Consider the following 22,644-nt stretch of genomic DNA (forward strand, 5'->3'; position numbering starts at 1 on the left):
CAGGGGGCACAGGGATAGGACAAGCGGGAACGGGTTTGAGCTGAAAGAGGGGAGATTGAGATGAGATCTTAGGAAGAAATATATTCCTGTGAGGGTGGGGAGGCCCTGGCCCAGGTTGCCCAGAGCAGTGGTGGCTGCCCCATCCCTGGAGGTGTTCAAGGCCAGGCTGGATGGGGCTTGGAGCCCCTGATCCAGTGGGAGGTGTCCCTGCCCATGGCAGGGGTGGGACTGGATGAGACCTTCAGACCCACACCATTCCAGGATTCTAAGATTCTTTCTTTGGATGATGTCCTCTTTGGTTCCTCTGGCAGCTGAAATGGAGCATCTTTGCAACAGGACCCACCTGGGCAGCCCAAGAGCCATAGTTCATGCATTTACCAATTGCCAGAATCCAACCTTCCTCATCTCTAAAGGGCTCATACAGTATGAATAGAGCAACTCCTTCTCCCACAAGCTTCCAAAATCACCAACTCTTTATTTCAAGCAGAATTTAAGGACCTAAAGAATTTAAGGACCTTAAGACCTAAAGACCTGAGTCTCCTCTTGCATGAACTACACACAGGTTCACAGTAGCTCCATGTTACAGCAGCTCAGCAGGAACAGTCCAGGCTGGAGCAAACTGCCCACGGTACTTCAAAAACCATGTACCTGTGTTTAAAAAAGCTGTATCTGGCACTTGGGGTCATGGTTCAGCAGGCACGGTGGAGTTGGGCTGACAGTTGGACTGCATGAGCTTAAAAGGGCTTTTCCAACCTTAATGATTCTACAAAATCCAGCTGCAGAGAAGTCTCCGTGGAAGATCCCAGCACAAGAACAGCTTTTTGTCAGCAGGCAAGGCAGTCTGATCTAAACTCCTTGTAAAATTGTTTCTCCCACAGCCCATTAGCTGCTAACATGTATGCACAAATGTGATACCAAAACGCTTAAATGTGGACAACGGAGTGCAGGGCAGAAGGGATTTATTCACCTACACAACCGCATCCATCTCCCAAACTAATGAGCATCTTTGAAATGGCAAAGGTGAAGGTCAACACCATGAAACACTTGAGGATGTGGGAAGAGGGATAGAGGACATGGCAGAGCAGCCATGCATCTGACGGAAATATTGCTACTGCTCTTCTTACCACGGGAAACAGCAAAGCAGAAGCAGCAACGCTGGGACAGACGTGCAGAAAGGAAAGAACTTCAGCAAAGGGCTGAGGTGCGATGCGAAGGCTGAAAACCCACAGTCCACCTTGTTTCCCAGACGAACCTCAAGCTCAAACAGAAACTGGAGATCAACTTTAAACACTCACCCGGCTCCCAAGCTATTTGAGCATCTGGTCAAGCACCGCTGCCCCGGATCAAGTGTTTTATGAATCAGAAAGCATGGAATTAAACATTCACAAGAAATCAAACACTCTCAGCTCAAGGACTGGAAATGTTACTGTTTATAATGCTGCACTCCTCCTAAAAGCTTGCTGTGAAACAGTCGGTATGAATCACTTGGCACCACCGGTGTTTTTGTAGAAGGCCTAAACATTGGGCTTTTCTCCCTCACTTCTGAGTCTTTTATTTTAATATCAAGGTGGGGAAATTCATATTTTTGCATTTTATTTATATGCCAGAAAAACATTTGCTGCTACTCTTGCAGGGATGAGTCACTTTGGCTACAATAAGGTGCTTTTCCAAAAGTTTATAGCAGTGCTGTTGCCTTGCTAATGCTCTCGAGCTGAATTCCACACGGTGTCCACCAGAATCCCCACAGACACTGAAACCCTGCAGGAGCAAAAACCACCCAGGCCTGCAGGAGCTGGAGATCCTGCACGGCTAAAGAAAATCACCAAGCAATAAACCTGGAAATCTCTTTGGTTCCGGAGAGTTTATACATTCCAAATTCCTTGAATTTGGGAGATTTGGGGGAGTTATGCAATGTATATTATGGTAAGGCTCTGACCCTCCTATTATGGCATCACAGAGTCAGATACTCATCTCTTCTGATGGGTAACCATAGAATCACCGAACGATTTGGGTTGGAAGGGACCTTAAAGCCCATCCAGTTCCACTCCCTGCCATAGGCAGGGACACCTCCCATCGGACCTGGTTGCTCCAAGCCCCATCCAACCTGGCCTTGAACACCTCCAGGGCTGCAGCAGTCACAACTGCACTGGGCAACCTGGGCCAGGGCCTCCTCTGAACTGCCTAATCAAGAGCCCCTCCACAGCTTCCCTGGAGCCCCTTTCAGTACTGGAAGCTCTAAGGTCACCCTGGAGCCTTCTCTTCTCCAGGCTAAAGAATCCCACCTCTCTCAGCCTGTCCTAGTATGGGAGGTGCTCCAGCCCTCAGATCATCTCTGTGGCCTCCTCGTTATTATTTGGGTCTGGTCCAAGGCCAGGTTGGATGGGGTTTGGAGCCCCTGATCCAGTGGGAGGTGTCCCTGACCACGGCAGGGGGGTGGAACTGGATGGGCTTTGAGGTCCCTTCCAACCCAAACTATTCCCAGGTTCTAAGATTCATTCCATGAGATGTACTTTGAACTGGAGTGGAAGAAACACTTCACTGGACACTTGTCAAGCAAGAAGCACAAAGACTAAAGACCTAAAAATGAGGAGAAATTAGCTACTTAAGGGCATTTGCCCTTTCTTGGCGAAACCTCCAACCCCCCCATTAGGACCAATGAAGGACACGCACAAACCCCTTCCTGGTCCCCATGAATTAATGTTGTTTCCCCATGCAGGTGGCGCAGGAAGGTCGGTCGGCTCCAACCCTCCCAGAAATGCTTTCTGCAGTGGGAGGGGGCTTTGCTGCCATACACAAGCACTGACCTCAGGCAATGTCTGCCTCGCACTCGCTACTGTCTTCAGTTTGGCAACACGGCACAAAAGCGGCGTGCATGGGTGTCCCCCTCCCGGCCCCTCGGCACAGGGGGCCCGGGCTTCACACGTTAACGGCGCCCTCCAGACAAAGCCCACCAGTTTCTTAATTAAGTTGAAGTGAAAGACAGCCTAAAAGCATCCCACTTACATCCTCGGAGGACTTTCAGTCTGGACTTCAAACGCAGGCAGTGCAATGCCCATCAAACCACAGCCTTAATAGCCAGCCGGCGATTTGTCTCTTGTAAATGAGGAACACCGTGCCTCCAGCCCAGCCTCTTCAGCCCGCTCTCATCCTCCCTCCAATTTTAGACATGTCTTAGGTTATAGAGGAGGGAACAAAGGGGCTGCTTGTGTGTCAGAAGCCCTCCAGAGGGTCTGCGTTTCAGCCCACCCTCTCCAAAGCAGGGCAGTGTCTGCAGAACTCTTTAGCAGTTTTCATCTCATTAACATTTCCAGGAGGGATCAAAGGAAAAACAAATTTAAGTTCAATTCCTGCAACAGAATGAGAATATATCGAAAATCTCACAGAATGGTTTGCGTTGGAAGGGATCTCAAAGCTCCTCCAGTTCCAACTCCCTGCCATGGGCAGGGACACCTCCCACTGGATCAGGTTGCTTCAAGCCCCATCCAACCTGGCCTTGAACACCTCCAGGGATGGGGCAGCCACCACTGCTCTGGGCCACCCTCACAGCAAAACTTTTCTTCCTAAAATCTCATCTCAGTCACCCCTCTTGCAGCTCAAAACCCTTCCCCCATATCCTACCCCTGCAGTCGGTGATCAAGAGTCCCTCCCCAGCTTCCCTGTAGCCTCTTTTGGTACCAGAAGGCTGCTCAGATGCCTTTCTGCTCAGATACTTTCCCTTATCTACTGCATCATTAGTAGATAATTGTCTCATCATGAAACCAGCTTTTATTCCCACTGAACCCCACGAAAGTCTCCACAGATCCATCCCACCAAGCCTTGGCTCCCCAGTACTTTCTCCATCATCGAGGCCAGGTTTCTCTGTGTTCCTCCCAAACAGAACCCAATCCTTCCCTGGCAGTAAGCACCAGGAGCAGGAATGCTGTAATTTGGTCCCTTTGAGCAGCTGCTGGGGATGGGCTGGGACACGGCTGTGGCTACGGAGCTGGGATGAATACAAAGAAGCGCTGAGGCATCGCGTCCCGTGCCGGCGGTGATGGGGTAGGATTTTCTCCTTGGAGGAAGCAAATCATACGTGTCAAAAAAGAACCTTTTTCTTCCCTCCTCTTGGATATTTGCAAGCCCAAACCCTGCCACCGTGAGATGAGCACCTCATCCCAGCTTGGCCATCGGTGCTGGAAGCAGGAGCCGTGCCTGCCACCCCGGCCCCCATCGCAGCGATTCTTCCCCTTCTCATTAGAGATGCCCAGCAACGTCCCACAGACAAAGGCACTGCAAACAAAGTGCAGGGAGAAGGGGGGAAGGGGAGAGAAGAGGATTTCCCCCCCTCCCCTTTTTTTTTTTTCAAAGAAAGGAGTGCGGAGGAATTCTCCATTCACAGATCTGGAGAATGCATTAATATCCCAAGTGTTGGCACAGCCTCCAATGTGCCGGGGACCAACAATGCAAGCAATGACTCCTGAGTCTGGGATCTTCAAATAAACCTCCTCTGCTGTCATGGCCACCGGGAAAGAGAATAACAGCAATATTAGCTGACCTTCATCTCGTTGTTTCCCCGGCCCTGACTGCTGGACCTCTCTTTGCCTGTTACTAGGATTTCTTGTCTAAAAAATGTGAGCATTTCCTAGACGATACAAGAGGCAGTTTATTAGGTAAATAAACCAGGCCCAAAGCAGTCGCTTCTGCTTGATAATGAGGAGGGAAGGGAAGGCACAGACCTCCCCACAGCATCTAAAATAACCCCAATCAAGGCTTTGGAACTACCATCGCACTCATATTTTTCAACAGCAAGTTAATGAAGAAGAGAAGGTCACTTGAGCCCGGCCAACTTGTGAGCAAATCCATTTGCTCAGAAAACTATAGGCCATATAATTCACAGTCCAGAGGGTATAAAACTGTCCATCCACGGAGAAGAAAGACATTTACAATAAGCGTATCCTTTCAGGCTGCTGACAAAAGAAAGCATCAAGGGACAATGTTTAGAGAGCAGCCTGCAAGGAGGGATGGGAAGGGAGTGCAGGGGACACCTCACCCCGCTCCCTCTTTAGCGGGTCTCTCGGAAGCCCAGCGGCCAGCGGAATGAAATGATCAGGCAGAAGGCAACCCAGGGATGACAATTCAGGGCAATGTGCAAGCCCACAGCACCTCCTGCAACAGGCACTGCGCCAGATCAGATGTTTACAGCGCTTACAGTAAGTTTTACCTTTCCCAGCGCATCTCCCACATCAATGCAACCACCAGATGGGTTTTGAAAGCATGGTTTGGCAAATGAAGTTTCCACTAAAAACAAGCCCGGCGCCCTGCTCTCCTGGCCAAAAAGGCAACGTTCTGATGCATATTTTCATACACAGAAGGAAAAGATTACACAGCGGCTCCTGTGCATCACAGCCCAAGCAGGGATGTGGAAGGCAACCACAACGCAGCAGAAGCCACACAAGGCACAATCTCACACCTGCAACGCAGCTGCCGATCTCCGCGCTCACAGAACGTCCCAGCATGGTCACCAGCACAAACTGATGATCCTGCAGCAGAAACAAACCCCTTCCCTCCTTCCGCTCCACAAGCAAACAATTATTGCCGCAGCAGGCGAGTTGGATATCGAAACAGTGATTCCCTCTTTGCGGTGCATGGGAAAGTGTCCTGGCCACCACTGTCCAACTTGGTTTGCAGACAAGTGGAATGCCCTGTTGTCACATTCAAACTAGAATCACTACGAACCCAGCTCCAACACTGGCATGACAGCATGGACGTGAGCCTTCTATCACCTCCGTGCGATGTCCAGCAGTGTGAGCAGAGCAAAGGACGCAAACCCCACCTGAAGCCCTGGTGAACGTCCAGGCAGTCCGTGCTAATGCTGCCTGAAAGGCTACATTCATCGAGGCTGCACTCACACCTTCCAGCCACATCAGAGTGATCATAGAATGGGTTCGGTTGGAAGGGATCTCAAAGCCCATCCAGTTCCACCCCCTGCCATGGATAGGGACACCTCCTACTGCATCAGGGTGCTCAAAGCCCCATCCAACCTGGCCTTGAACCCCTCCAGGGATGGGGCAGCCACCACTGCTCTGGGCAAATGCATTCCTTCATGGTTTCGGAGGGGTGAAGCTGACTTCCATGCTTGAAGTTGCCCTTCACTTGTGGCAGCCTTCACTCCTGGACCAGCTCGGGGCAGTGCCTCCAACCCAGCTCACTGCTCCGAGACGTGAAACTGCCTTTCCCAGAGCTGCATAATCTTGGATGAGCTTAAGGCAATCAAGCAGCAATTCCCATGCAGTCCTAGGAGGAGGTTTAGGTGCCATGGGGGCTCCTTCAGAACAAACCTTGCCCTCTGCTAGACAGGTGTCGAAAGGGTTGGTCACATCTAACCCATCGCTCTCCTCTGCTCTGGGTTTGGTGATCCCACAGCCACAGACCCAGTGGAAACCTCTGCATTTTCTGCAGCTTGCCCTTGGGACACTCGTGTGAAGGTCCCTCTCAGGGCAGGCAGCAGGATAGCTGGAGGTGCTCAAGGCCAGGCTGCATGAGGCTTTGAGTAACCTGATTCAGTGAGAGGTGTCCCTGCCCATAACAAGGAGGTTGGAACTGGATAGGCTTTGAGGTCCCTTCCAGCCCAAACCTTTCCATGATTTGATTTGATTTTCACCCTAAGTAAGCACTTCCTTTAAGGTAACCTCAGAGATGTTGACCATCCCTCAGTAGAACTGACAATGCAAGAAGGAAGGGCTATGTTATTCCTCTTCCTTTGCTTGAAGATGCCTTTCCTCCAGCTAGAGTTAGCACAATTGCAGGAATCATGTTGCATTTTTGCAAAACAAGAAAAATTCAGGATCATGGGCCCTTGTTGATTTATACCCCCTACTTCTGGTGGATCATAGAATCATTGAATGGTTTGAGTTGGAAGGGACCTTAAAGATCATCCAGTTCCAACCCCCTGCCATGGGCAGGGACACCTCCCACTGGATCAGGTTGCTCCAAGCCCCAACTTGGCCTGGAACACCTCCAGGGATGGGGCAGCCACCACTTCTCTGGGCAACCTGGGCCAGGGCCTCACCACCCTCATTGTGAAGAATTTCCTCCTTATATCTAGTCTAAATCTTCCTCCTTCCAATTTAAAGCCATTCCTCCTCATCCTATCACTCCATGTCTTTGTAAAAAGCCCTTCCCCAGCCTTCTTGTAGCCCCTTTCAGCACTGGAGGGTCGCTATAAGGTCTTATCAGAGCCTTCTCTTCTCCAGGCTGAACAACCCTAACTCTCTCAGCCTGTCCTCGGATGGGAGGAGCTCCAACACCTTCTGTGCAACTCAGAAAGCCCTGAAGAGCCAGCAGAACCCTTGGTCCTTAGTGAACTGACTTCTCCATTGATGACATCCTGCGCCTATCATTGTGTCCCTGGAGGGTCTGTCATGGGGGATCCAGATGCTGGACCCTTTCTCCACTCACACATAGTGCTCAGGACAACACCTCTGCCTGGGCTGGATTTAGAGGAACAAGATCAAGAGAGACTGGAAATGACATGCTTGGGTATTTGGGAGCCGAAGTTTAAGGCAGAATTTAAAGATCTAAAGAATTAATACCAACGGTTAACCCACATAATTTCCCCTCTAATTTAGCTTTAACGTGGCACAAAATCCCAAGCCAGAACACCGCTGTAGCTCAATTCCAGAGCAATTATTTTGTCACTGAGCACATCAGGAAAGAAAATGCAGAAGGAGGCGAGTTTGAGCCTCTTTGGTAATGTATAAATTAACACATTTCAGCACCATTTTCAGAAATATAAATTAATGATTTAATTCTGCAACATGTAGCCTTGGAAACCAAACTGTAAGCACTTGCCCTTGGATGTTTCACACCATTTCAATTCTTGTTCACTAGTCAAACACAGCTAATTGCTTGCCCTTTGGAGTGATGGACAGCTTGGGCGAGGAGGGTGCCGAAGGGCTTCTTTTACCACCAGATTTGTACAATCCCGTGATGTGCATTGACAACAGCTGCTCTAAATCTCCTGATAGGTAGGAACCAGCATTGATGAAGTTCACTCTGTTTGAACAGCTGCATATGCAAATGTAATTAAGAAGATGACTACAGCCTATTCTCTTCTCTCCATGCCCCCCTCCTCTCCCTCTCCCCTCACTCCGTCTCCTCACAGGGAGGGATGCCATTTCACAGCTTCAGACTTGAACTCGTGCCTGATTCACATCTCACAACCAAGTCCCAAAGAGGCCTCTCTCCAGATCCCTCTATTATTGTTTGAGGGGTCCTTAAATTTAGGGCTCAGCTACCGACAGCTGAGTGTTCTGCAACCTTGATGTCCACACACACACACTGCACTTGAAACACAACTTCTTTGTCACAGAAGCACATAATGGTTTGGGTTAGAAGAGACCTTAAAGCCCATCCAGTTCCATCCCCATGCCATGGGCAGGGACACCTCCCACTGGATCAGGTTGTTCAAAGCCCCATCCAACCTGGCCTTGAACACCTCCAGGGACGGGGCAGCCACCACTGCTCTGGGCAACCACCAGCACCACCCGCACGGGAAAATATTTCTTCCTAAGATCTCATCTCTATCTCCCCTCTTTCATTTCAAAACCTGCCCTGTCCCTGCATTCCCTGATCAAGAGCTCCTCCCCAGCTTTCCAGGAGGCCCTTTCAGTACTGGAAGCTGCTCTAAGGTTCCCCTGGAACCTCTTCTTCTCCAGGCTGAACAACCCCACCTCTCTCAGCCTGTCCTCATATGGGAGGTCCTCCAGCCCTCAGATCATCTCCATGATCTCCTTTGGACTTCCTGCAACAGCTCCATGTCCTTCCTGTGCTGAAGACTCCAGAACTGGACACAGGTGAGGTCTCACCAGAGCAGAGCAGAGGGGCAGAATCCTCTCCCTCACCTGCTGGTCCCACTGCTTTGGGTGCAGCCCAGGACACTGTTGGCTTTCTGGGCTGCAAGCACACACTGCCAGCTCACATTGAGCTGCTCATCCCCCAGCACTCCAGGTCCTTCTCAGGACTGTTCCAGCCCACTCTCCTCACAGCAACATGATTTCCACCCCCATCAGTTTGTGACTGCCCATTACCCCATGTTTATACCATTCTTGCTGTGCAGCCTTGACTGAACCATCTCACTCGTGTCTCTGCCTGCAGAAGTTATCCAGGGAGATGCTCCAGGGGCCACGGCAGCCAGAAAATGGCACATGGGAAGATCTGGCAGAAGACCCAGCTGCACCTACAGCAAGTGACTGCTGCTTGAAGCTACCAGCCCTGGACTTGGTGGGAGGATGGAAGAAGCTGCAGTGGTTCTGGAGGGTCTCATTGCCACATGGCAAACTCACTAAACAATGCAAGCTGGTTAATGAAGCCAGAAGGGCTTATGCACACAAAGCTCGAGGTTCTTCCTATTAAACTGAATATTCTCTGAGATATGTATTCCAGAGAGGAACAGCAGCATCTACACAACCACAACATAGAAAGGAAAAAGTGAGGTGAGGAACCCCATGCCTGTCCAACTGTCCTTGGAGGCTCCAGAGCCAACTGAAGAGAGACTAATTAAAACATGGAACTAAGTGCTAAACAGGATGAAAAACAATGGAACTGTACTGAAGGGATGAAGGATCAAACAGAGCTAATCTGGATATTAGGAAATATTACTTCACCAAAAGGGCTGTCAGGCCAAGGCAGTGGTGGAGTCCACATCTCTGGAGAGGGGGGTTTAAAAGCCATGTGGATGTGGTGCTTGACTACTTGGTTTAGTGGTGGAGTTGGCAGTGTTTGGTTTATGCCCAGACTTGATAGTCTCAAAGGTCTTTTCCAGCCTAAATGGTTCTGTGATTCTATGACCAGGTTCGCCCGACAAGAGAATGAATTTTCTCAACAAAGGAAGCGTGATAGATCCCATCCACACAGACTCCAGCAAAGCATTTGATACAGAGCCATGAGGGAAATCATGGAATGAAAAAGAAGGGGATTAGCAGAACTGTCAGAGCAGGAAACTGGTGAAAGGGAAAGCGGCGCTGAAAGAAGAATCAGAATGGATGGAGGTCACTGGAGGGGCTCCTCAAGGAACGGTCAGGAGGCTGATCTTATTAAATATTGTTATTAATGACCTTGGCACAAAAAGTAAGTGTGCTAATGAAATGTGCTGATGACACAAAGCTGGAAAGCAGCACCAGCACAAGGGAAACTGGGACGGCACAGAGGGAAAAACCGGGTAACTCCAAAGGTTGAAATTCAGTGGGATGAAAGGGGGAAGCCATGTACATGGGACAAACAGCAGTTTCTGCTACGAGTTGGAAAGAAAATGAACTTGGGTGAGAAATGTTCAAGAGTGAGACAGGGCCAAGCAAACAGCTCGACCCAGAACAGACCAAAGCACCAACATGCTAAGAATGAAACGCCTCCCGCAGTCAGAGAAGCACTCGAGCTGGCGGGTGAGGCACGGTGAGAACACACTGCGGGTGCTGCGGGGCATCCTTCTGGCTACAACATGAAGTTTAAAGAGGAAAAAGTGTTAAAAAAGGCATTATCAGAAAACAGCACCATGAATTTAGATTAAAATGTAAAGATGCATGTTCAGCTCCACAAAACAAAAGGGGGAGGGAACACTGGGTCATCTCTTGGACACACACAGTTCGGGGAGAGGCATAAAAGGGGAAAGGAACTATTGAAGAGACCCGAACAAGGGTTGCACGTGGGCAAAATGAAGTATCCTTGACAAGTCCAGGCTGGAAATAAGTTTATGACCACTGCAGCATTCCAATAGGAGTAATGGGGGGGAAAAAACAAGCTTGTTCTCCAAAATCAATCTTGAAGGGATCCTATGACCCAGAAGACTCTTCCCATCCTTTCCTGCTAAACACACAGAGCTGACACCACCAGTAAGGGCCATGGCCCTCACCTGGCAAGAGACTCATAAAGCAATGCCAACACAACTTGTTTTTTTTTAAAAAAAAAGTTTGTAACTGCTCAGGTGCGGGTTCTCTCATCAGCTGAACCCACTTAAAACATCTCAGCACAACAATTTCAAGGCAAACACTGAAGTTGTGAGCACAGCTTGGGGGAGGAAGAGGCGGCACGGAGAGGGCACGAGCTGTCCAGAGGGGACCAAGGCACTGTGGAGCGAGGACATGGCATCTTGGCCTGTACCAGAAACAGCGTGGCCAGCAGGAGCAGGGAAGAGATTGTGCCCCTGTGCTTGGCACTGGTGAGGCCCCACATCAAATCCTGGGTTCAGTTTTGGGCTCCTCACTACAAGAAAGACATTGAGCGGATAGAGCACGTCTGGAGAGGGGAATGGAGCTGGGGAAGAGTCTGGAGAACAAGCATTATGAGATGCAGCTGAGGGACCCGAGGCTGTTTAGCCTGGAGAAAAGGAGGCAGAGGGGAGACCTCATTGCTCTCCGCAGCTCCTGGAAAGGAGGTTGTGGTGACATGGGTGCTGGTCTCTTCTCCCAAGTAACAGGGAACAGGACAAGAGGAAATGGCCTCAACTTGTGCCAGGGGAGGTTCGGACTGGACATCAGGGAAAATCTCTTCACCAAAAGGGTTCTCAGGCACTGGCAGAGGCTGCCAAGGGAGGTGGTGGAGTCTCCAACCCTGAAAGTGTTTAAAAGACAGGTGGATGAGTTGCTCAGGGCTATGGTTCAGTAGTGGACAGGTACAGTTGGACCTGACCTCAAAAGTCAAACAATTCTATGATACTATGATTCTGCGATATCTGCATTGAGGCATCATCTAAGCACCAGGACTGATGGGTTTGTGCAGTCTATTTGCCGAATCAGAAAGTGCCTTTCGGGATGTTTTGTTCACATTGTTAGTCATCCCGGGAGCTCCTCGTCTGCTCCCTAGGGGTTCAGAGTGAAGGACGTGGAGGAGAAGTGTTTCACATTATGGGTAAACAAGAGGGCAAGACAGCAAATTAACCAGAAGTCATAGATGAGCAAAGTATTGAAACTACCGGACCCGCCTCGTTAGACGTTGTGCTATTAACATAATTAAAGAAGCCACATTTCCTGCAATGTCCCTGAGCTAATCTGCTTTGAGGCTCCTCTGCTGTCTAATGAGATTTGAGCTCACCCTGCCTTCTTCCCTCAATGGGGACCCTTAATTGGGTCTCTCTAATGAGAAGAGATGCCCAAGTAAGCTTGTAGTGGCTCCTTATCTTTGCGACCTCTACCTCCAACTAATTTGAGCTTTAATTAGCTAGTAGGATCAGAAGTCAGTGGGGCAAAGTGGGAGGAGCACAGCCGCACACACACAACGCATCAGCTCCTCCCCACAGCAGGCTGGGCTCTGGCAGACCTCGGCTTCCCCGGGTGCAGCTGACCTGCACTCTCCTGAGGAAGGAAAAGGAGAGGAAGGAAACACTCCAGGGAGCTCAGAGGAGAACTACAGCACAAGGGAGAACTACAAGCACTAGCAGAAAACTACAACCTGTGAGTGAGATCGGTTGGACTGCTGGGATTCCCCAGGAGGCTGACTGGCACACGAGGGCTGAAGGAGACTGGAATGGACAGGCAGAAAAGCCCAGATGGAATTCCATTTCTGATCAACAACCGACAGCTGTCCCTTGACCACCTCCCTGGGCTGCGCTGGTCCTCGAAGGATGGAAGTGTCGGCTCTCCGGAGACAGCAGTGATCACAAATAGAATCATAGACACAGGTGGGGAGGACAATGGGCTGGAAGCAGCCCTGGGGAGAAGGACCTGGGGTGCTGGAGGCTGAGAAGCAGAACATGAGCCATCAATGAGAACTCACAGCCAGAAAGCCAACCGTGTCCTGGGCTGCATCCAAAGCAATGAGACCAGCAGGGCGAGGGAGTAGATTCTGCCCCTCTGTTCTACTTCGGTGCGACCCCACTTGGAGCCCTGTGGCCAGTTCTGAAGCCCTGAGCACAGGAAGGACATGGAGCTGTTGGAGTGAGGCCAGAGGAGGCCACACAGATGATCAGAGGGCTGGAGGGGGGGTTGTTTAGCCTGGAGAAGAGAAGGCTCCATGGTGACCTTAGAGCAGCTTCCAGTGCTTAAAAGGGCTCCAGGAAAGCTGGGGAGGGGCTCTTGGTCAGGGAGTGCAGGGATAGGACGAAGGGAATAGTTTTGAGCTGGAAGAGGGGAGACTGAGATGCTATCTCAGGAAGAAATGTTTTGCTGTGAGGGTGGGGAGGCCCTGGCCCAGGTTGCCCAGAGCAGTGGTGGCTGCCTCATCCCTAAAGGTGTTCCAGGCCAGGCTGGATGGGGCTTTGTGCCCCCTGATCCAGTGGGAGGTGTTCCTAACCACAGCAGGGCATGGAACTGGATGGGCTTTAAGGTCCCTTCCAACCGAAACCATTCCATCGTTCTGTGGTCAGCGGAGATGGCAGCAAGGAGCCCAGTTCAACCAACAGATTCATCGTTCTTCTGCTAAAGTTTCTCTTCTCACAGGGGTAACAGCTCAGAATGAACTTTTCACCATTCAAGTGCTTAAAATGGAAGAAAGAAAAGGAAGGAAAAAAGGAATTTATTAAATCAGGAAAATATAGACCTTGCCTAGCCATGAAAACTCTCCCGGCTGAAGCAGGGAGAGGTGACTCAGAGCCAGTGCCGTTATTGGAGTGGCTCTGGGGAGGAATCTCGCTGTAACTTCTCCAAGAGCCGGGCTGCAGGAAAGGCTGATTTAATGGCACACTGCACAGTGTCTCCACTCCACCAAAAAACATCAACGGATGGGGACTTGCTCATAGAAACACTCAGCCTACATCAGAGGAACAAACTGAGCAACTGCCACCCGTAGTTTATAAAACAAATTAAATTCATGGCAAAAATAACCATAACGTAGAACAGAGCCATCACAGAATCTGGCAGGAAAAGCCCCTGCATGAATCATTATTTTCTAGAGGAAACCTTACACAATCCAAGCTACTCTGTTTTAAAACAAATGAAACCTTCCAGAATCTCCAATTAACAGGTTTGTCTGTCTTTAATTCAGGTATTTTGGTGATTTGAAAAGATAAAACCCCCTGCCTGGTACCAACTGACGTTATGGTAGTCGTTACGGTAGTCTACGCCCTCCTCTCGGCATCGCCAAAAGCCTCTGTGAGGAGAGAAAAGGGAGCTGAGAGCATCTACCTGGGCCAGCGGAAGGCAATTAGATTGCAATGCCATCTTGTGGAACAGGAGAAAATGAAAGACGGAAAAAACACTGCTCAGCCGCCACTGTGCAACAGTAGATCACAAAGATGCTGGCCCAGCACGGTCTGTTCAGTGGTTGCTTCTCATTTTACTCCTTTACCTGAAAGGTTAGAGGAGGTACGCAGTGATAATGGCAAAGACACGGCCTGCTTCCCTCACAGTGCTTGGAAGGGGATGTCCATGACTGTCAGAAAGAAGAGTTTGCTCTTTCTCGCTTGTTTCTACTATGACAAATTTATGATCTTCATTATTTGGATTCATCATCCAAACATGGACCTGTTGGAGTGAGTCCAGAGGAGGCCAGGGAGATGATCTGAGGGCTGGAGCACCTCCCAAACGAGGACAGGCTGAGAGACTTGGGATTGTTCAGCCTGGAGAAGAGAAGCCTGTGGGGAGACCTTAGAGCAGCTTCCAGGACTGACAGGGGCTCCAGGAAAGCTGGGGGGGGGCTCTTGATCAGGGAGTGCAGGGACAGGGTGAGGGGGAATGGTTTTCAGCTGAAAGCGTGGAGATTGAGATGAGATCTTACGAAGAAATGTTTTGCTGTGCTGTTGTTGAGACCCTGGCCCAGGCTGCCCAGAGCAGTGGTGGCTGCCCCATCCCTGGAGGTGTTCAAGGCCAGGTTGGATGGGGCTTTGTGCCCCTGATCCAGTGGGAGGAGTCCCTGCCCATGGCAGGGGGCTGGAAATGGATGGGCTTTGAGGTCTCTTCCAATGCAAAACATTCTATGATTCTCTGTTGCTTCCCCAGGAAACCAGCCCATCTTGTGGGCAACAGGAGAGCCACCAGAAAGAGTGACTTGGGAAGAAGCAGGAGCAGGACCACACTGATCCAACCGATCTGCTCCATAACTCACAGTCTAGTTTAGCTGAACCCGGAGAACATTTGTGCCTCTGTGCATTGCACAGCGTGGCTCCAGCCACCTCCGCAGACGTCATACCCAATACTTGTGTCCTCGGTTACTAAAATCTCTGTATCTCGTTCCAACACAAACACTTTGGGACGCTCTTATCCCAACCACAGCCCGTTCATCCATCCTCTCTGCAGGGAGCTACAGATACAGCCTACAACACTCTGGGCTAGGGGCAAAGTTACCTGATTGTCCGGTCAGGTAAGCCGGGCTGTAGTTGTGCGTGAGGACAGGACAGACTTTCTCCTCTGTGATGAGGCCAACTGCAACCCATGGGCAGGGAGAAAGAACCACAGATGCTCTGCAGACTCCTGAATAAATGCTTGAGCCCAATGATGAGCAGAAATTAAAGCAATGCACAGAGCTGCGCTGAGCAGCTGCATTTTGGGACCCTCTCCAGAACTTTCACCCACTGACTTGAAATATCCCAAGGCAATGGCACACCTCAAGCCCTGGGGGAGCTGATGCAGTCAGGCAGCCTGAGCTCGAGCTGCCGAAGCCTTGGGACAGGGAGGAAAAGGGAAGGTCTGGTGCTGGCAGGCTGCTCTCAGGACAGGTGCCAGGGACACCGCAGGATGAGCTGATGCTGGAGCCCCCTGAGGGCAGGAGAGGATTAAAACCCCCATGGCAGCTGCACAGTGAACCCAAAGCGCAGGGTCTGGAGCCTGACAGCAGCTCTTGTTTTAGGGCAGTTTCTTTAAAGCAATTTTCTTTTCAAAATTGGAAATTTTGAATTTTTTTTTAATATGTCGGGATTTCCAATTGGAATTGGAATGGATGGAATCACAGCTAGGCTGTCTCAGCCTGGGAAAACCAATAATGCTGAGGGAATCCCAAGTCCTGCATTGCTGCAGTTTCATTACAGGATGGGGGATAATGTGATTGAGAGCACTTCTGCACAGAAGGACTTGGGGTGCTGACTGATGAGAAGCTCGACGTGAGCTGGCAGTGTGCACTCGCAGCCCAGAAACCAACCGTATCCTGGGCTGCAACAGAAGAAGCGTGGCCAGCAGGGCGAGGGAAGTGATTCTTCCCCTCTATTCCTCTCTTGTGAGACCTCATCTGGAACACTGTGTCCAGTTCTGGAATCCTCAATGTAAGAAGGAGATGGATCCTGTTGGAATGGGTCCAGAGAAGGCTACAGGGATGATCCGAGGGCTGGAGCACCCTCCATACGAGGACGGGCTGAGAGAGTCGGGCTTGTTCAGCCTGGAGAAGAGAAGGCTCAGAGGAGACCTTATAGTGACCTTCCAGCACCTGAAAGGGGCTACAGGAAAGCTGTGAAGGGACTTTTTACAAGGGTGTGATAGGACAAGGGGGGATGGCTTTAAATTAGAAGGAGGAAGATTTAGATTAGACATTAGGAGGAAATTCTTCACAATGAAGGTGGCAAGGCCCTGGCCCAGGTTGCCCAGGGAAGTGGTGGCTGCCCCATCCCTGGAGGTGTTCAAGGCCAGGTTAGATAGGTCTTGGAGCAACCTGATGCAATAGAAGGTATCTCTGCCCACGGCAGGGGGATTAGAATTACGCGATCTTTGAGGTCCCTTCCAACTCAAACCATTCTATGATTCTATGATTGTATCATTAAGGTATTGTGGCATTTGCCACATCACTGACTGTTGGACTGGATGATCATAGAGGTCTTTTCCAACTGTATTGATTTCATGATTCTATGATCATCAGGTTGTTCCAGCTCAAGGGTTTGTTTGGGGCAAACTTGTTTTCCCTCCCAACATGTCGAAATTAATTAGACTTTCATTTCTTCGCTTGTTTTTAAATGCTGTTCTTAATAGCACATTCTAGGGATTGCCGTTTCTATTATAAAAGTTAGTGAGCAATAGATTATATATAGAATAATCTATAATAATAATAATAGAGAATATATATTTCTCTATAGCATAAATTATTCTTGTTAGCATTTTGATTCTTCTGCTGTGCCAAAACCAAATCATAGAGTCATAGAACGGCTTGGATTGGAAGGGACCCCAAAGCCTATCCAGTTCCACACCCTGCCATGGGCAGGGACACCTCCCACTGGATCAGGTTGCTCCAAGCCCCATCCAACCTGGCCTTGAACACCTCCAGGGATGGGGCAGCCACCACTGCTCTGGGCAACCTGAGCCAGGGCCACCAAAGACACCAAAAGCAGAGATGCTATTTCCAGAAGCGTCTCACCACCACCACCTCCCCACAGACATCCCACCCCAGTCACTCCTCAGAGTCACACATCCTCCCAGGATAAAGACATTTGCTGCCATCACTCACAGCATCCTCCCAAAGTCACTGCTATCAAAAACCCCAGCTCTCCATCCTGTAGAAGAAACCCGCATTCCCTTGCCAGAGATGGATAAGGGAAACCAATTCAACTTCCTCAGCTTGCAGACAGCCCGAAGAGTCACCAAGAAGTATTCCACATCTGGCATGCTGTGAACACCACTTGGCTGAGAACATCTTGCTGCAGGACACCACCAGAAATGTCGCTGTGGCATCACTCCCTGCTGTGACCAGTGTGTGGGAGCTGGTAGCTAGCAAGTTTTTTAAAGCAAATTAACACACTTCACTCTAATTTCATACAGTGCTACAATTCCCAGTCAGAACATTGTGCAATGCTGGAGTCGAACAGCTTAAGGGACTTAATGGGATCAACACAAGGTCATGCAGTGAGGTTAGATTGGAGATTAGGAACAATATCTTTCCTGACGGAGTGGTGAAGCACTGGCAGAGGCTGCCCAGGGCAGTCGGAAAGTCCCCATCTCCAAAGAGGTTCGAAAAGCATAGAGAAGTGGCACTTGAGGACATGATTCAGCAGGCACGATGGGGTTGGGCTGATGGGTGGACTGGCTGAGCTTAGAGGTCTTTTCCAACCTCAATGATTCTGTGAAACCTGCAACATCAGCTGGAGGCACACTGGATTTTGTAGAGGTATTTTATAACTCCTCAGGCAAGTGCACTGCTCACAGCCTCTGAGAGCCAAGCTCCTTTCTCATCATTTAATAACAACACAGGATTTGTGCTGAAGCCATTACCTACCACAGGACGTTGATTTCTTGTCCACCATCTTCACATGCCGCGTCTGGTTGCGAAGCTTGTCATCTGTATTCTCCACCAGGTTAGTAAGGTCATCGATGATCTCTGGGGAAAGAGAAACACGAGCGTTAATCCCCAAGCCCCGCAGCATCACTGCTCAACAGGCACGTACCTGCTGGAGGCTCCACAATGCAAAACAGCTGCATCCCTTTATTTTCCAGTATGACCAGTGCTCCAATTCCTGGGAAATACTACACAAGAGGCTTTGACTTTGGATTTGGTGCACTTCTCTATTATGAGTGGAGGAAAAAAATATAGCCTGGAACAGCAGGATCAGTCGAGGTATCCATGAAGTACAAGATGATAGCAGCCCCAAAACTCTGGCCAAAGTAAGGGAATTAGTGCATATCCCGTAGGAAATATGAAATTCCAGTTGCTGGAAGAGAATATCTCAACACTTGGCTGTTACACAGTCATTAAAACACATTCAGAATCACCGTCTTAAAGGCTTGGGAGAGCATTTGATGCAGTCCCACACTGCTACAGACAGGAGATCTGCTCGTAGCCCAAGATCCTGGGGGAGAAGGAATGTCTGAAACATTTCTCCTACACCTATTTTTAACAAACGGGAAAGGAAAATTTCAAGCCAACCCACCTCAACCTTATGCAAACGATGACTTAATTTTGCATGGAAATCAGAGCAGGTAAAAGGCCTCATTTAAACCAAGAGCAGTCTTTGGTTGGGGTTTTTTAACACTGAACGTTCAAAGCCTTATCCAGGCACCAAATCTTTTCCTCGCTGACTGTTCCGCTCTAATTTTCTTGAGCTACGCAGCTTCTTGCTGGGTGCACGAATGCAACACGGACGAGCTGCTTTGAGCTCGGCAGGTAGGAATGGATTTGGTTGTGCATGATAAATCAGGAGGAGGACAGCAGCCAAATCCTGATCGTTACTGCATAGCGTCTCGCCTCAGTTACACTTGGAGCACTTTCCCCACTACTGATCATGTCCTAACAACCCCAGTCCACTGTTGAGACCAGGTCAGGGACGGCAGCCGTGCTCTCCACTCTGCACCCCGGTAGATCCTTGCACTGCATTTCCACACTGCTGGAACTTCTTTCTACATCTCATGGACCGTAAGCAAAAGAGAAAGTTAAAGCGCAGTGTTCAGTTGGCGAGTTGTACTGATGTTCTGCTTAATTTTATCCATCATAACCCTGCATGCGTGCTGGCTGAGGGTTAAAGAACACGAGACCCATCAACAGGACCAGGCGCTTATTCAGCCTCTACTGTTCTGGCTGCATTCCTCCAAACAGATGAACCAGAAACTTCTGCTAGGAGACACTAAAGAAGATGCTCCTTGTAGAATCATAGAATGGCTTGGGTTGGAAGGGAACTCAACATCCATACAGTTCTAAGCCCCTGCCATGGGCAGGGACACCTCCCACAGGATCAGGGGCTCAGAGCCCCATCCAACCTGGCCTTGAACACCTCCACAGATGGGGCAGCCACAGCTTCTCTGGGAAACCTGGGCCAGGGCCTCCCCATCCTCCTGTGCTTAAGCAGCATCACCCACCACCACTGCCCTGTTCCAGGCACAAATACACATTTGTGAAGCTGTTCATAGCACTCAAGCTTTTATTTTTCATCCTTCACCAAAACACATTTCCCAAGGGATAAAAGCAGGTATTTTATTTGAACTACAAGATATGTTCCATTCATAGTTCAGATATTGATCCTCCTCCCACTCAACATTCCCAGGTCGAACATCTACCAAGCCAACAGCATTTGGGGAAGCTTTATCTGCCCTGAGTGACCCAGCACATGGGAAAGCCTGTCCGATGCTGCCGGTGTTCTCATGTGTGCCTCGACAGGAAAGAAAGTGCTGAACGTTCCCATTGCTGTCAAGGACAAAGCGATAAGCACGCTTGGGAAATAAGAGACTTTCCTGTGCCAACACTGACCAGACCCTCCCTGAAAAACATCCTGGTGACCAAGCTGTAGCTAAATGAGAACAAACATAAGCAGGAAAATGTTCTGTCAGCATTTTAAAGCCTAGGACATTGCAATCAGGATTAGGTCTGGAGCCTCTCCGTTCCCATCTCCCTGCACAAGCCATTCCCCTATCAGACCAACCAGCAAGAACCAGAGAACTGGACTGCATAGCCTAGGAGAACCGTTCCTCCACACCTGTATAAATCTGGACGTGGTCAGGTTTCTGGGGAGCAGCTCACTTCACCAAGCGTGTGCCCTAAAGCTCAGCAAGAAACGTGCACTTAGGACCAGGAGAAGTGTTGGGTGCTTATGGCACAACGAGGAGGGCTGAGCAGGGTATTCTCCTCCACCGCTGTGCTGGGGCTGGCATGGGGAGAAAGAACAGGGAGGTTCAGTTCTTACCCCATCACCAGCTGCATCAGAAATTCAGCCTGGCAGATCCTCCAGGCCAGAGAGCCCTTGCAACCCCCAAGAGCCTGCAGAGAAACACCCACCATTCTGTACCCACCAACACTCAGGTTCAGACCAGCTCCTGACCTTCAAAATGCCCTGGGGGTGCTGGTCAACCAGGACTGAACACGAGCCAGCAGTGGCCCAGGTGGCTAAGAAGACCAACAGCATCCTGACTTGGGTCAGCCATGGGGTGGCCAGCAGGAGCAGGGAAAGGATTGTCCCCTGGACTCAGTGCTGGTGAGGCGGCACTTCAACTCCTGGGTTCAGTTTTGGGGCCCTCACTCCAAGAAAGACGCTTGAGGGGCTGCAGCATGTCCAGAGATGAGAACAGAGTTGGGGAAGGGGCTGGAGCCCAGGAGTTCTGGGAGCAGCTGAGGGACCTGGGGTTGTTTAGCCTGGAGAAGAGGAGACTGAGGGGAGACCTCATTGCTCTCTGCAGCTCCCAGAAAGGAGGTTGTGGTGAGGCAGATGCTGGTCACTTTTCCCAAGTAACAAGTGATAGGATGAGAAGAAATGGCCTCAAGTTGCACCAGGGAGGTTTTGTTTGGAGATCAGGAGGGGTTCAAAAACCATGTTGCTGTGGTACTTCAAGACATGGCTGGTGGGGCTGAAGGCTGGACTGGATGAGCTGAGAGGTCTTTTCCACCCTCAATGATTCTATAATGATTCTATGTAAATTAAAGGATTTCTCCACACTCTAAACCAAATGAAATACAATGGAAATCCATGCTGTGTGAGGCAGAGATGAAAACCAGCAATGAATTTCTAAGGTAGGCAGAGCTTCTGCCAGAGAAAACTAACTCCATGGCTAAGAAAGCCCCAGGAGCACAGCCAATCCCACATTAGCTACCAGACGAGGACCACCTCCTCTGACAATGACCCACCCACAAGCCCCTTCCCACTGGCAATTACATTCATGATGAAATCTTTTCTCCCTCCTCCCATCTACCTGACCAGGCAAGGGCAGATTACAGGAAAATAGAGTGAAACTTTAAAAAGGTGAAGGCTCGAGGCTCCCCACCACGAGGGAGCAGAAGGGAAAAGCAGTCTGAGTGCTGAAGGGCTGCCAGTGACCTTATGAAGGACATTTGTGAAACACTGCACTGCAAACCACACTGGAACGGGCAACACAGATGTAACCAAAGCCATCTTTCGTAGAATCACAGAATGGTTTGGGCTGGAAGGGACCCCAAAGCCCATCCAGTTCCAACCTCTGCCATGGGCAGGGACACCTCCCACTGGATCAGGTTGCTCCAAGCCCCATTCAACCTGTCCTCGAACACCTCCAGGGACGGAGCAGCCACCACTGCTCTGGGCAACCTGGGCTGGGGCCTCCTCACTCTCAATCATGAGGAATTTCTTCCTAATGTCCAATCTAAATCTTCCCGCTTCTGATTTAATTTTTCCCTCATCATATCACTCCATGCCCTTGTAAAAAAGTCCCTCCCCAGCTTTCTTGTAGGCCACTTCAGGTCTGGAAGGCTGCTCGGAGGTCTCCCCAGAAGGTATTGTTTGATGTATTCACCTCTCTGTATGTGGATCAAGTCAGTTTCAAATGATTCCATGATTCTATGGTTATCTTTATACTCTAAATTAATTATTTGCGTTATAAGTCACACTAGCATCATATTTTGCGGGTACTGATTTCTGAGGTCCATTCATGTCCATGTGTGTGTTCAGGATTGTGCTAAATTGATCACCAACACAAAACCCCTCCTGACACTGCAGTGGAACAACACTCTGGCAGCAGCAAGAGTGTATTTATCCCCTTCTTTAAAGTCCCATCTGCTAATAACTAGAAAAACCAAGATTTACGCAAAGGACACTAAGAGAAGACAGGCAATAAAAAACTGAGCAGAAGACATCATGTGCAATCCTAGGAATTTGTCAGAAAAAAGCTCATTCTTCACGTCCCCTTTCCTTTGAAGACTTTGCCACTGCCATGAAAACCAGAACCATTTTATCTGAATTCCTAAAACCACTGATGCCTTCTGTAAAAAGCTGGTTCTGTTTCTCTCCAGCCACAACACGGATAATTTCCAAGCCTCCTGTGGGATGGGAATCCCACCCAGTAGAGCCATAAGTCATCTCTCCAGGACACGGCC

General features: G+C 49.8%; 1 protein-coding gene across 4 annotated transcripts in view; it reads right to left on the reverse strand.

Moving 5' to 3' along the window:
* Positions 1-22,644, reverse strand: part of STX8 (syntaxin 8) — a 122,494-nt gene that overhangs the window by 32,527 nt on the left and 67,323 nt on the right. For 3 of the 4 annotated variants that reach the window (XR_008452905.1, XM_054083565.1, XM_054083566.1), the window contains exon 7: positions 18,094-18,195. Coding sequence is in view for 3 of the 4 variants with exons in the window: in XM_054083565.1 (XP_053939540.1) it covers positions 18,094-18,195 (102 nt within the window). In the remaining variant the exon portion in view is untranslated. Of the gene's footprint in view, positions 1-18,089; positions 18,196-22,644 lie in introns of all 4 variants that reach the window. The other variant, XM_054083564.1, reaches the window with a different exon arrangement.

Source organism: Cuculus canorus, chromosome 18 (genome assembly GCF_017976375.1).
Source record: "Cuculus canorus isolate bCucCan1 chromosome 18, bCucCan1.pri, whole genome shotgun sequence".
Classification (NCBI taxonomy): Eukaryota; Metazoa; Chordata; class Aves; order Cuculiformes; family Cuculidae; genus Cuculus; species Cuculus canorus.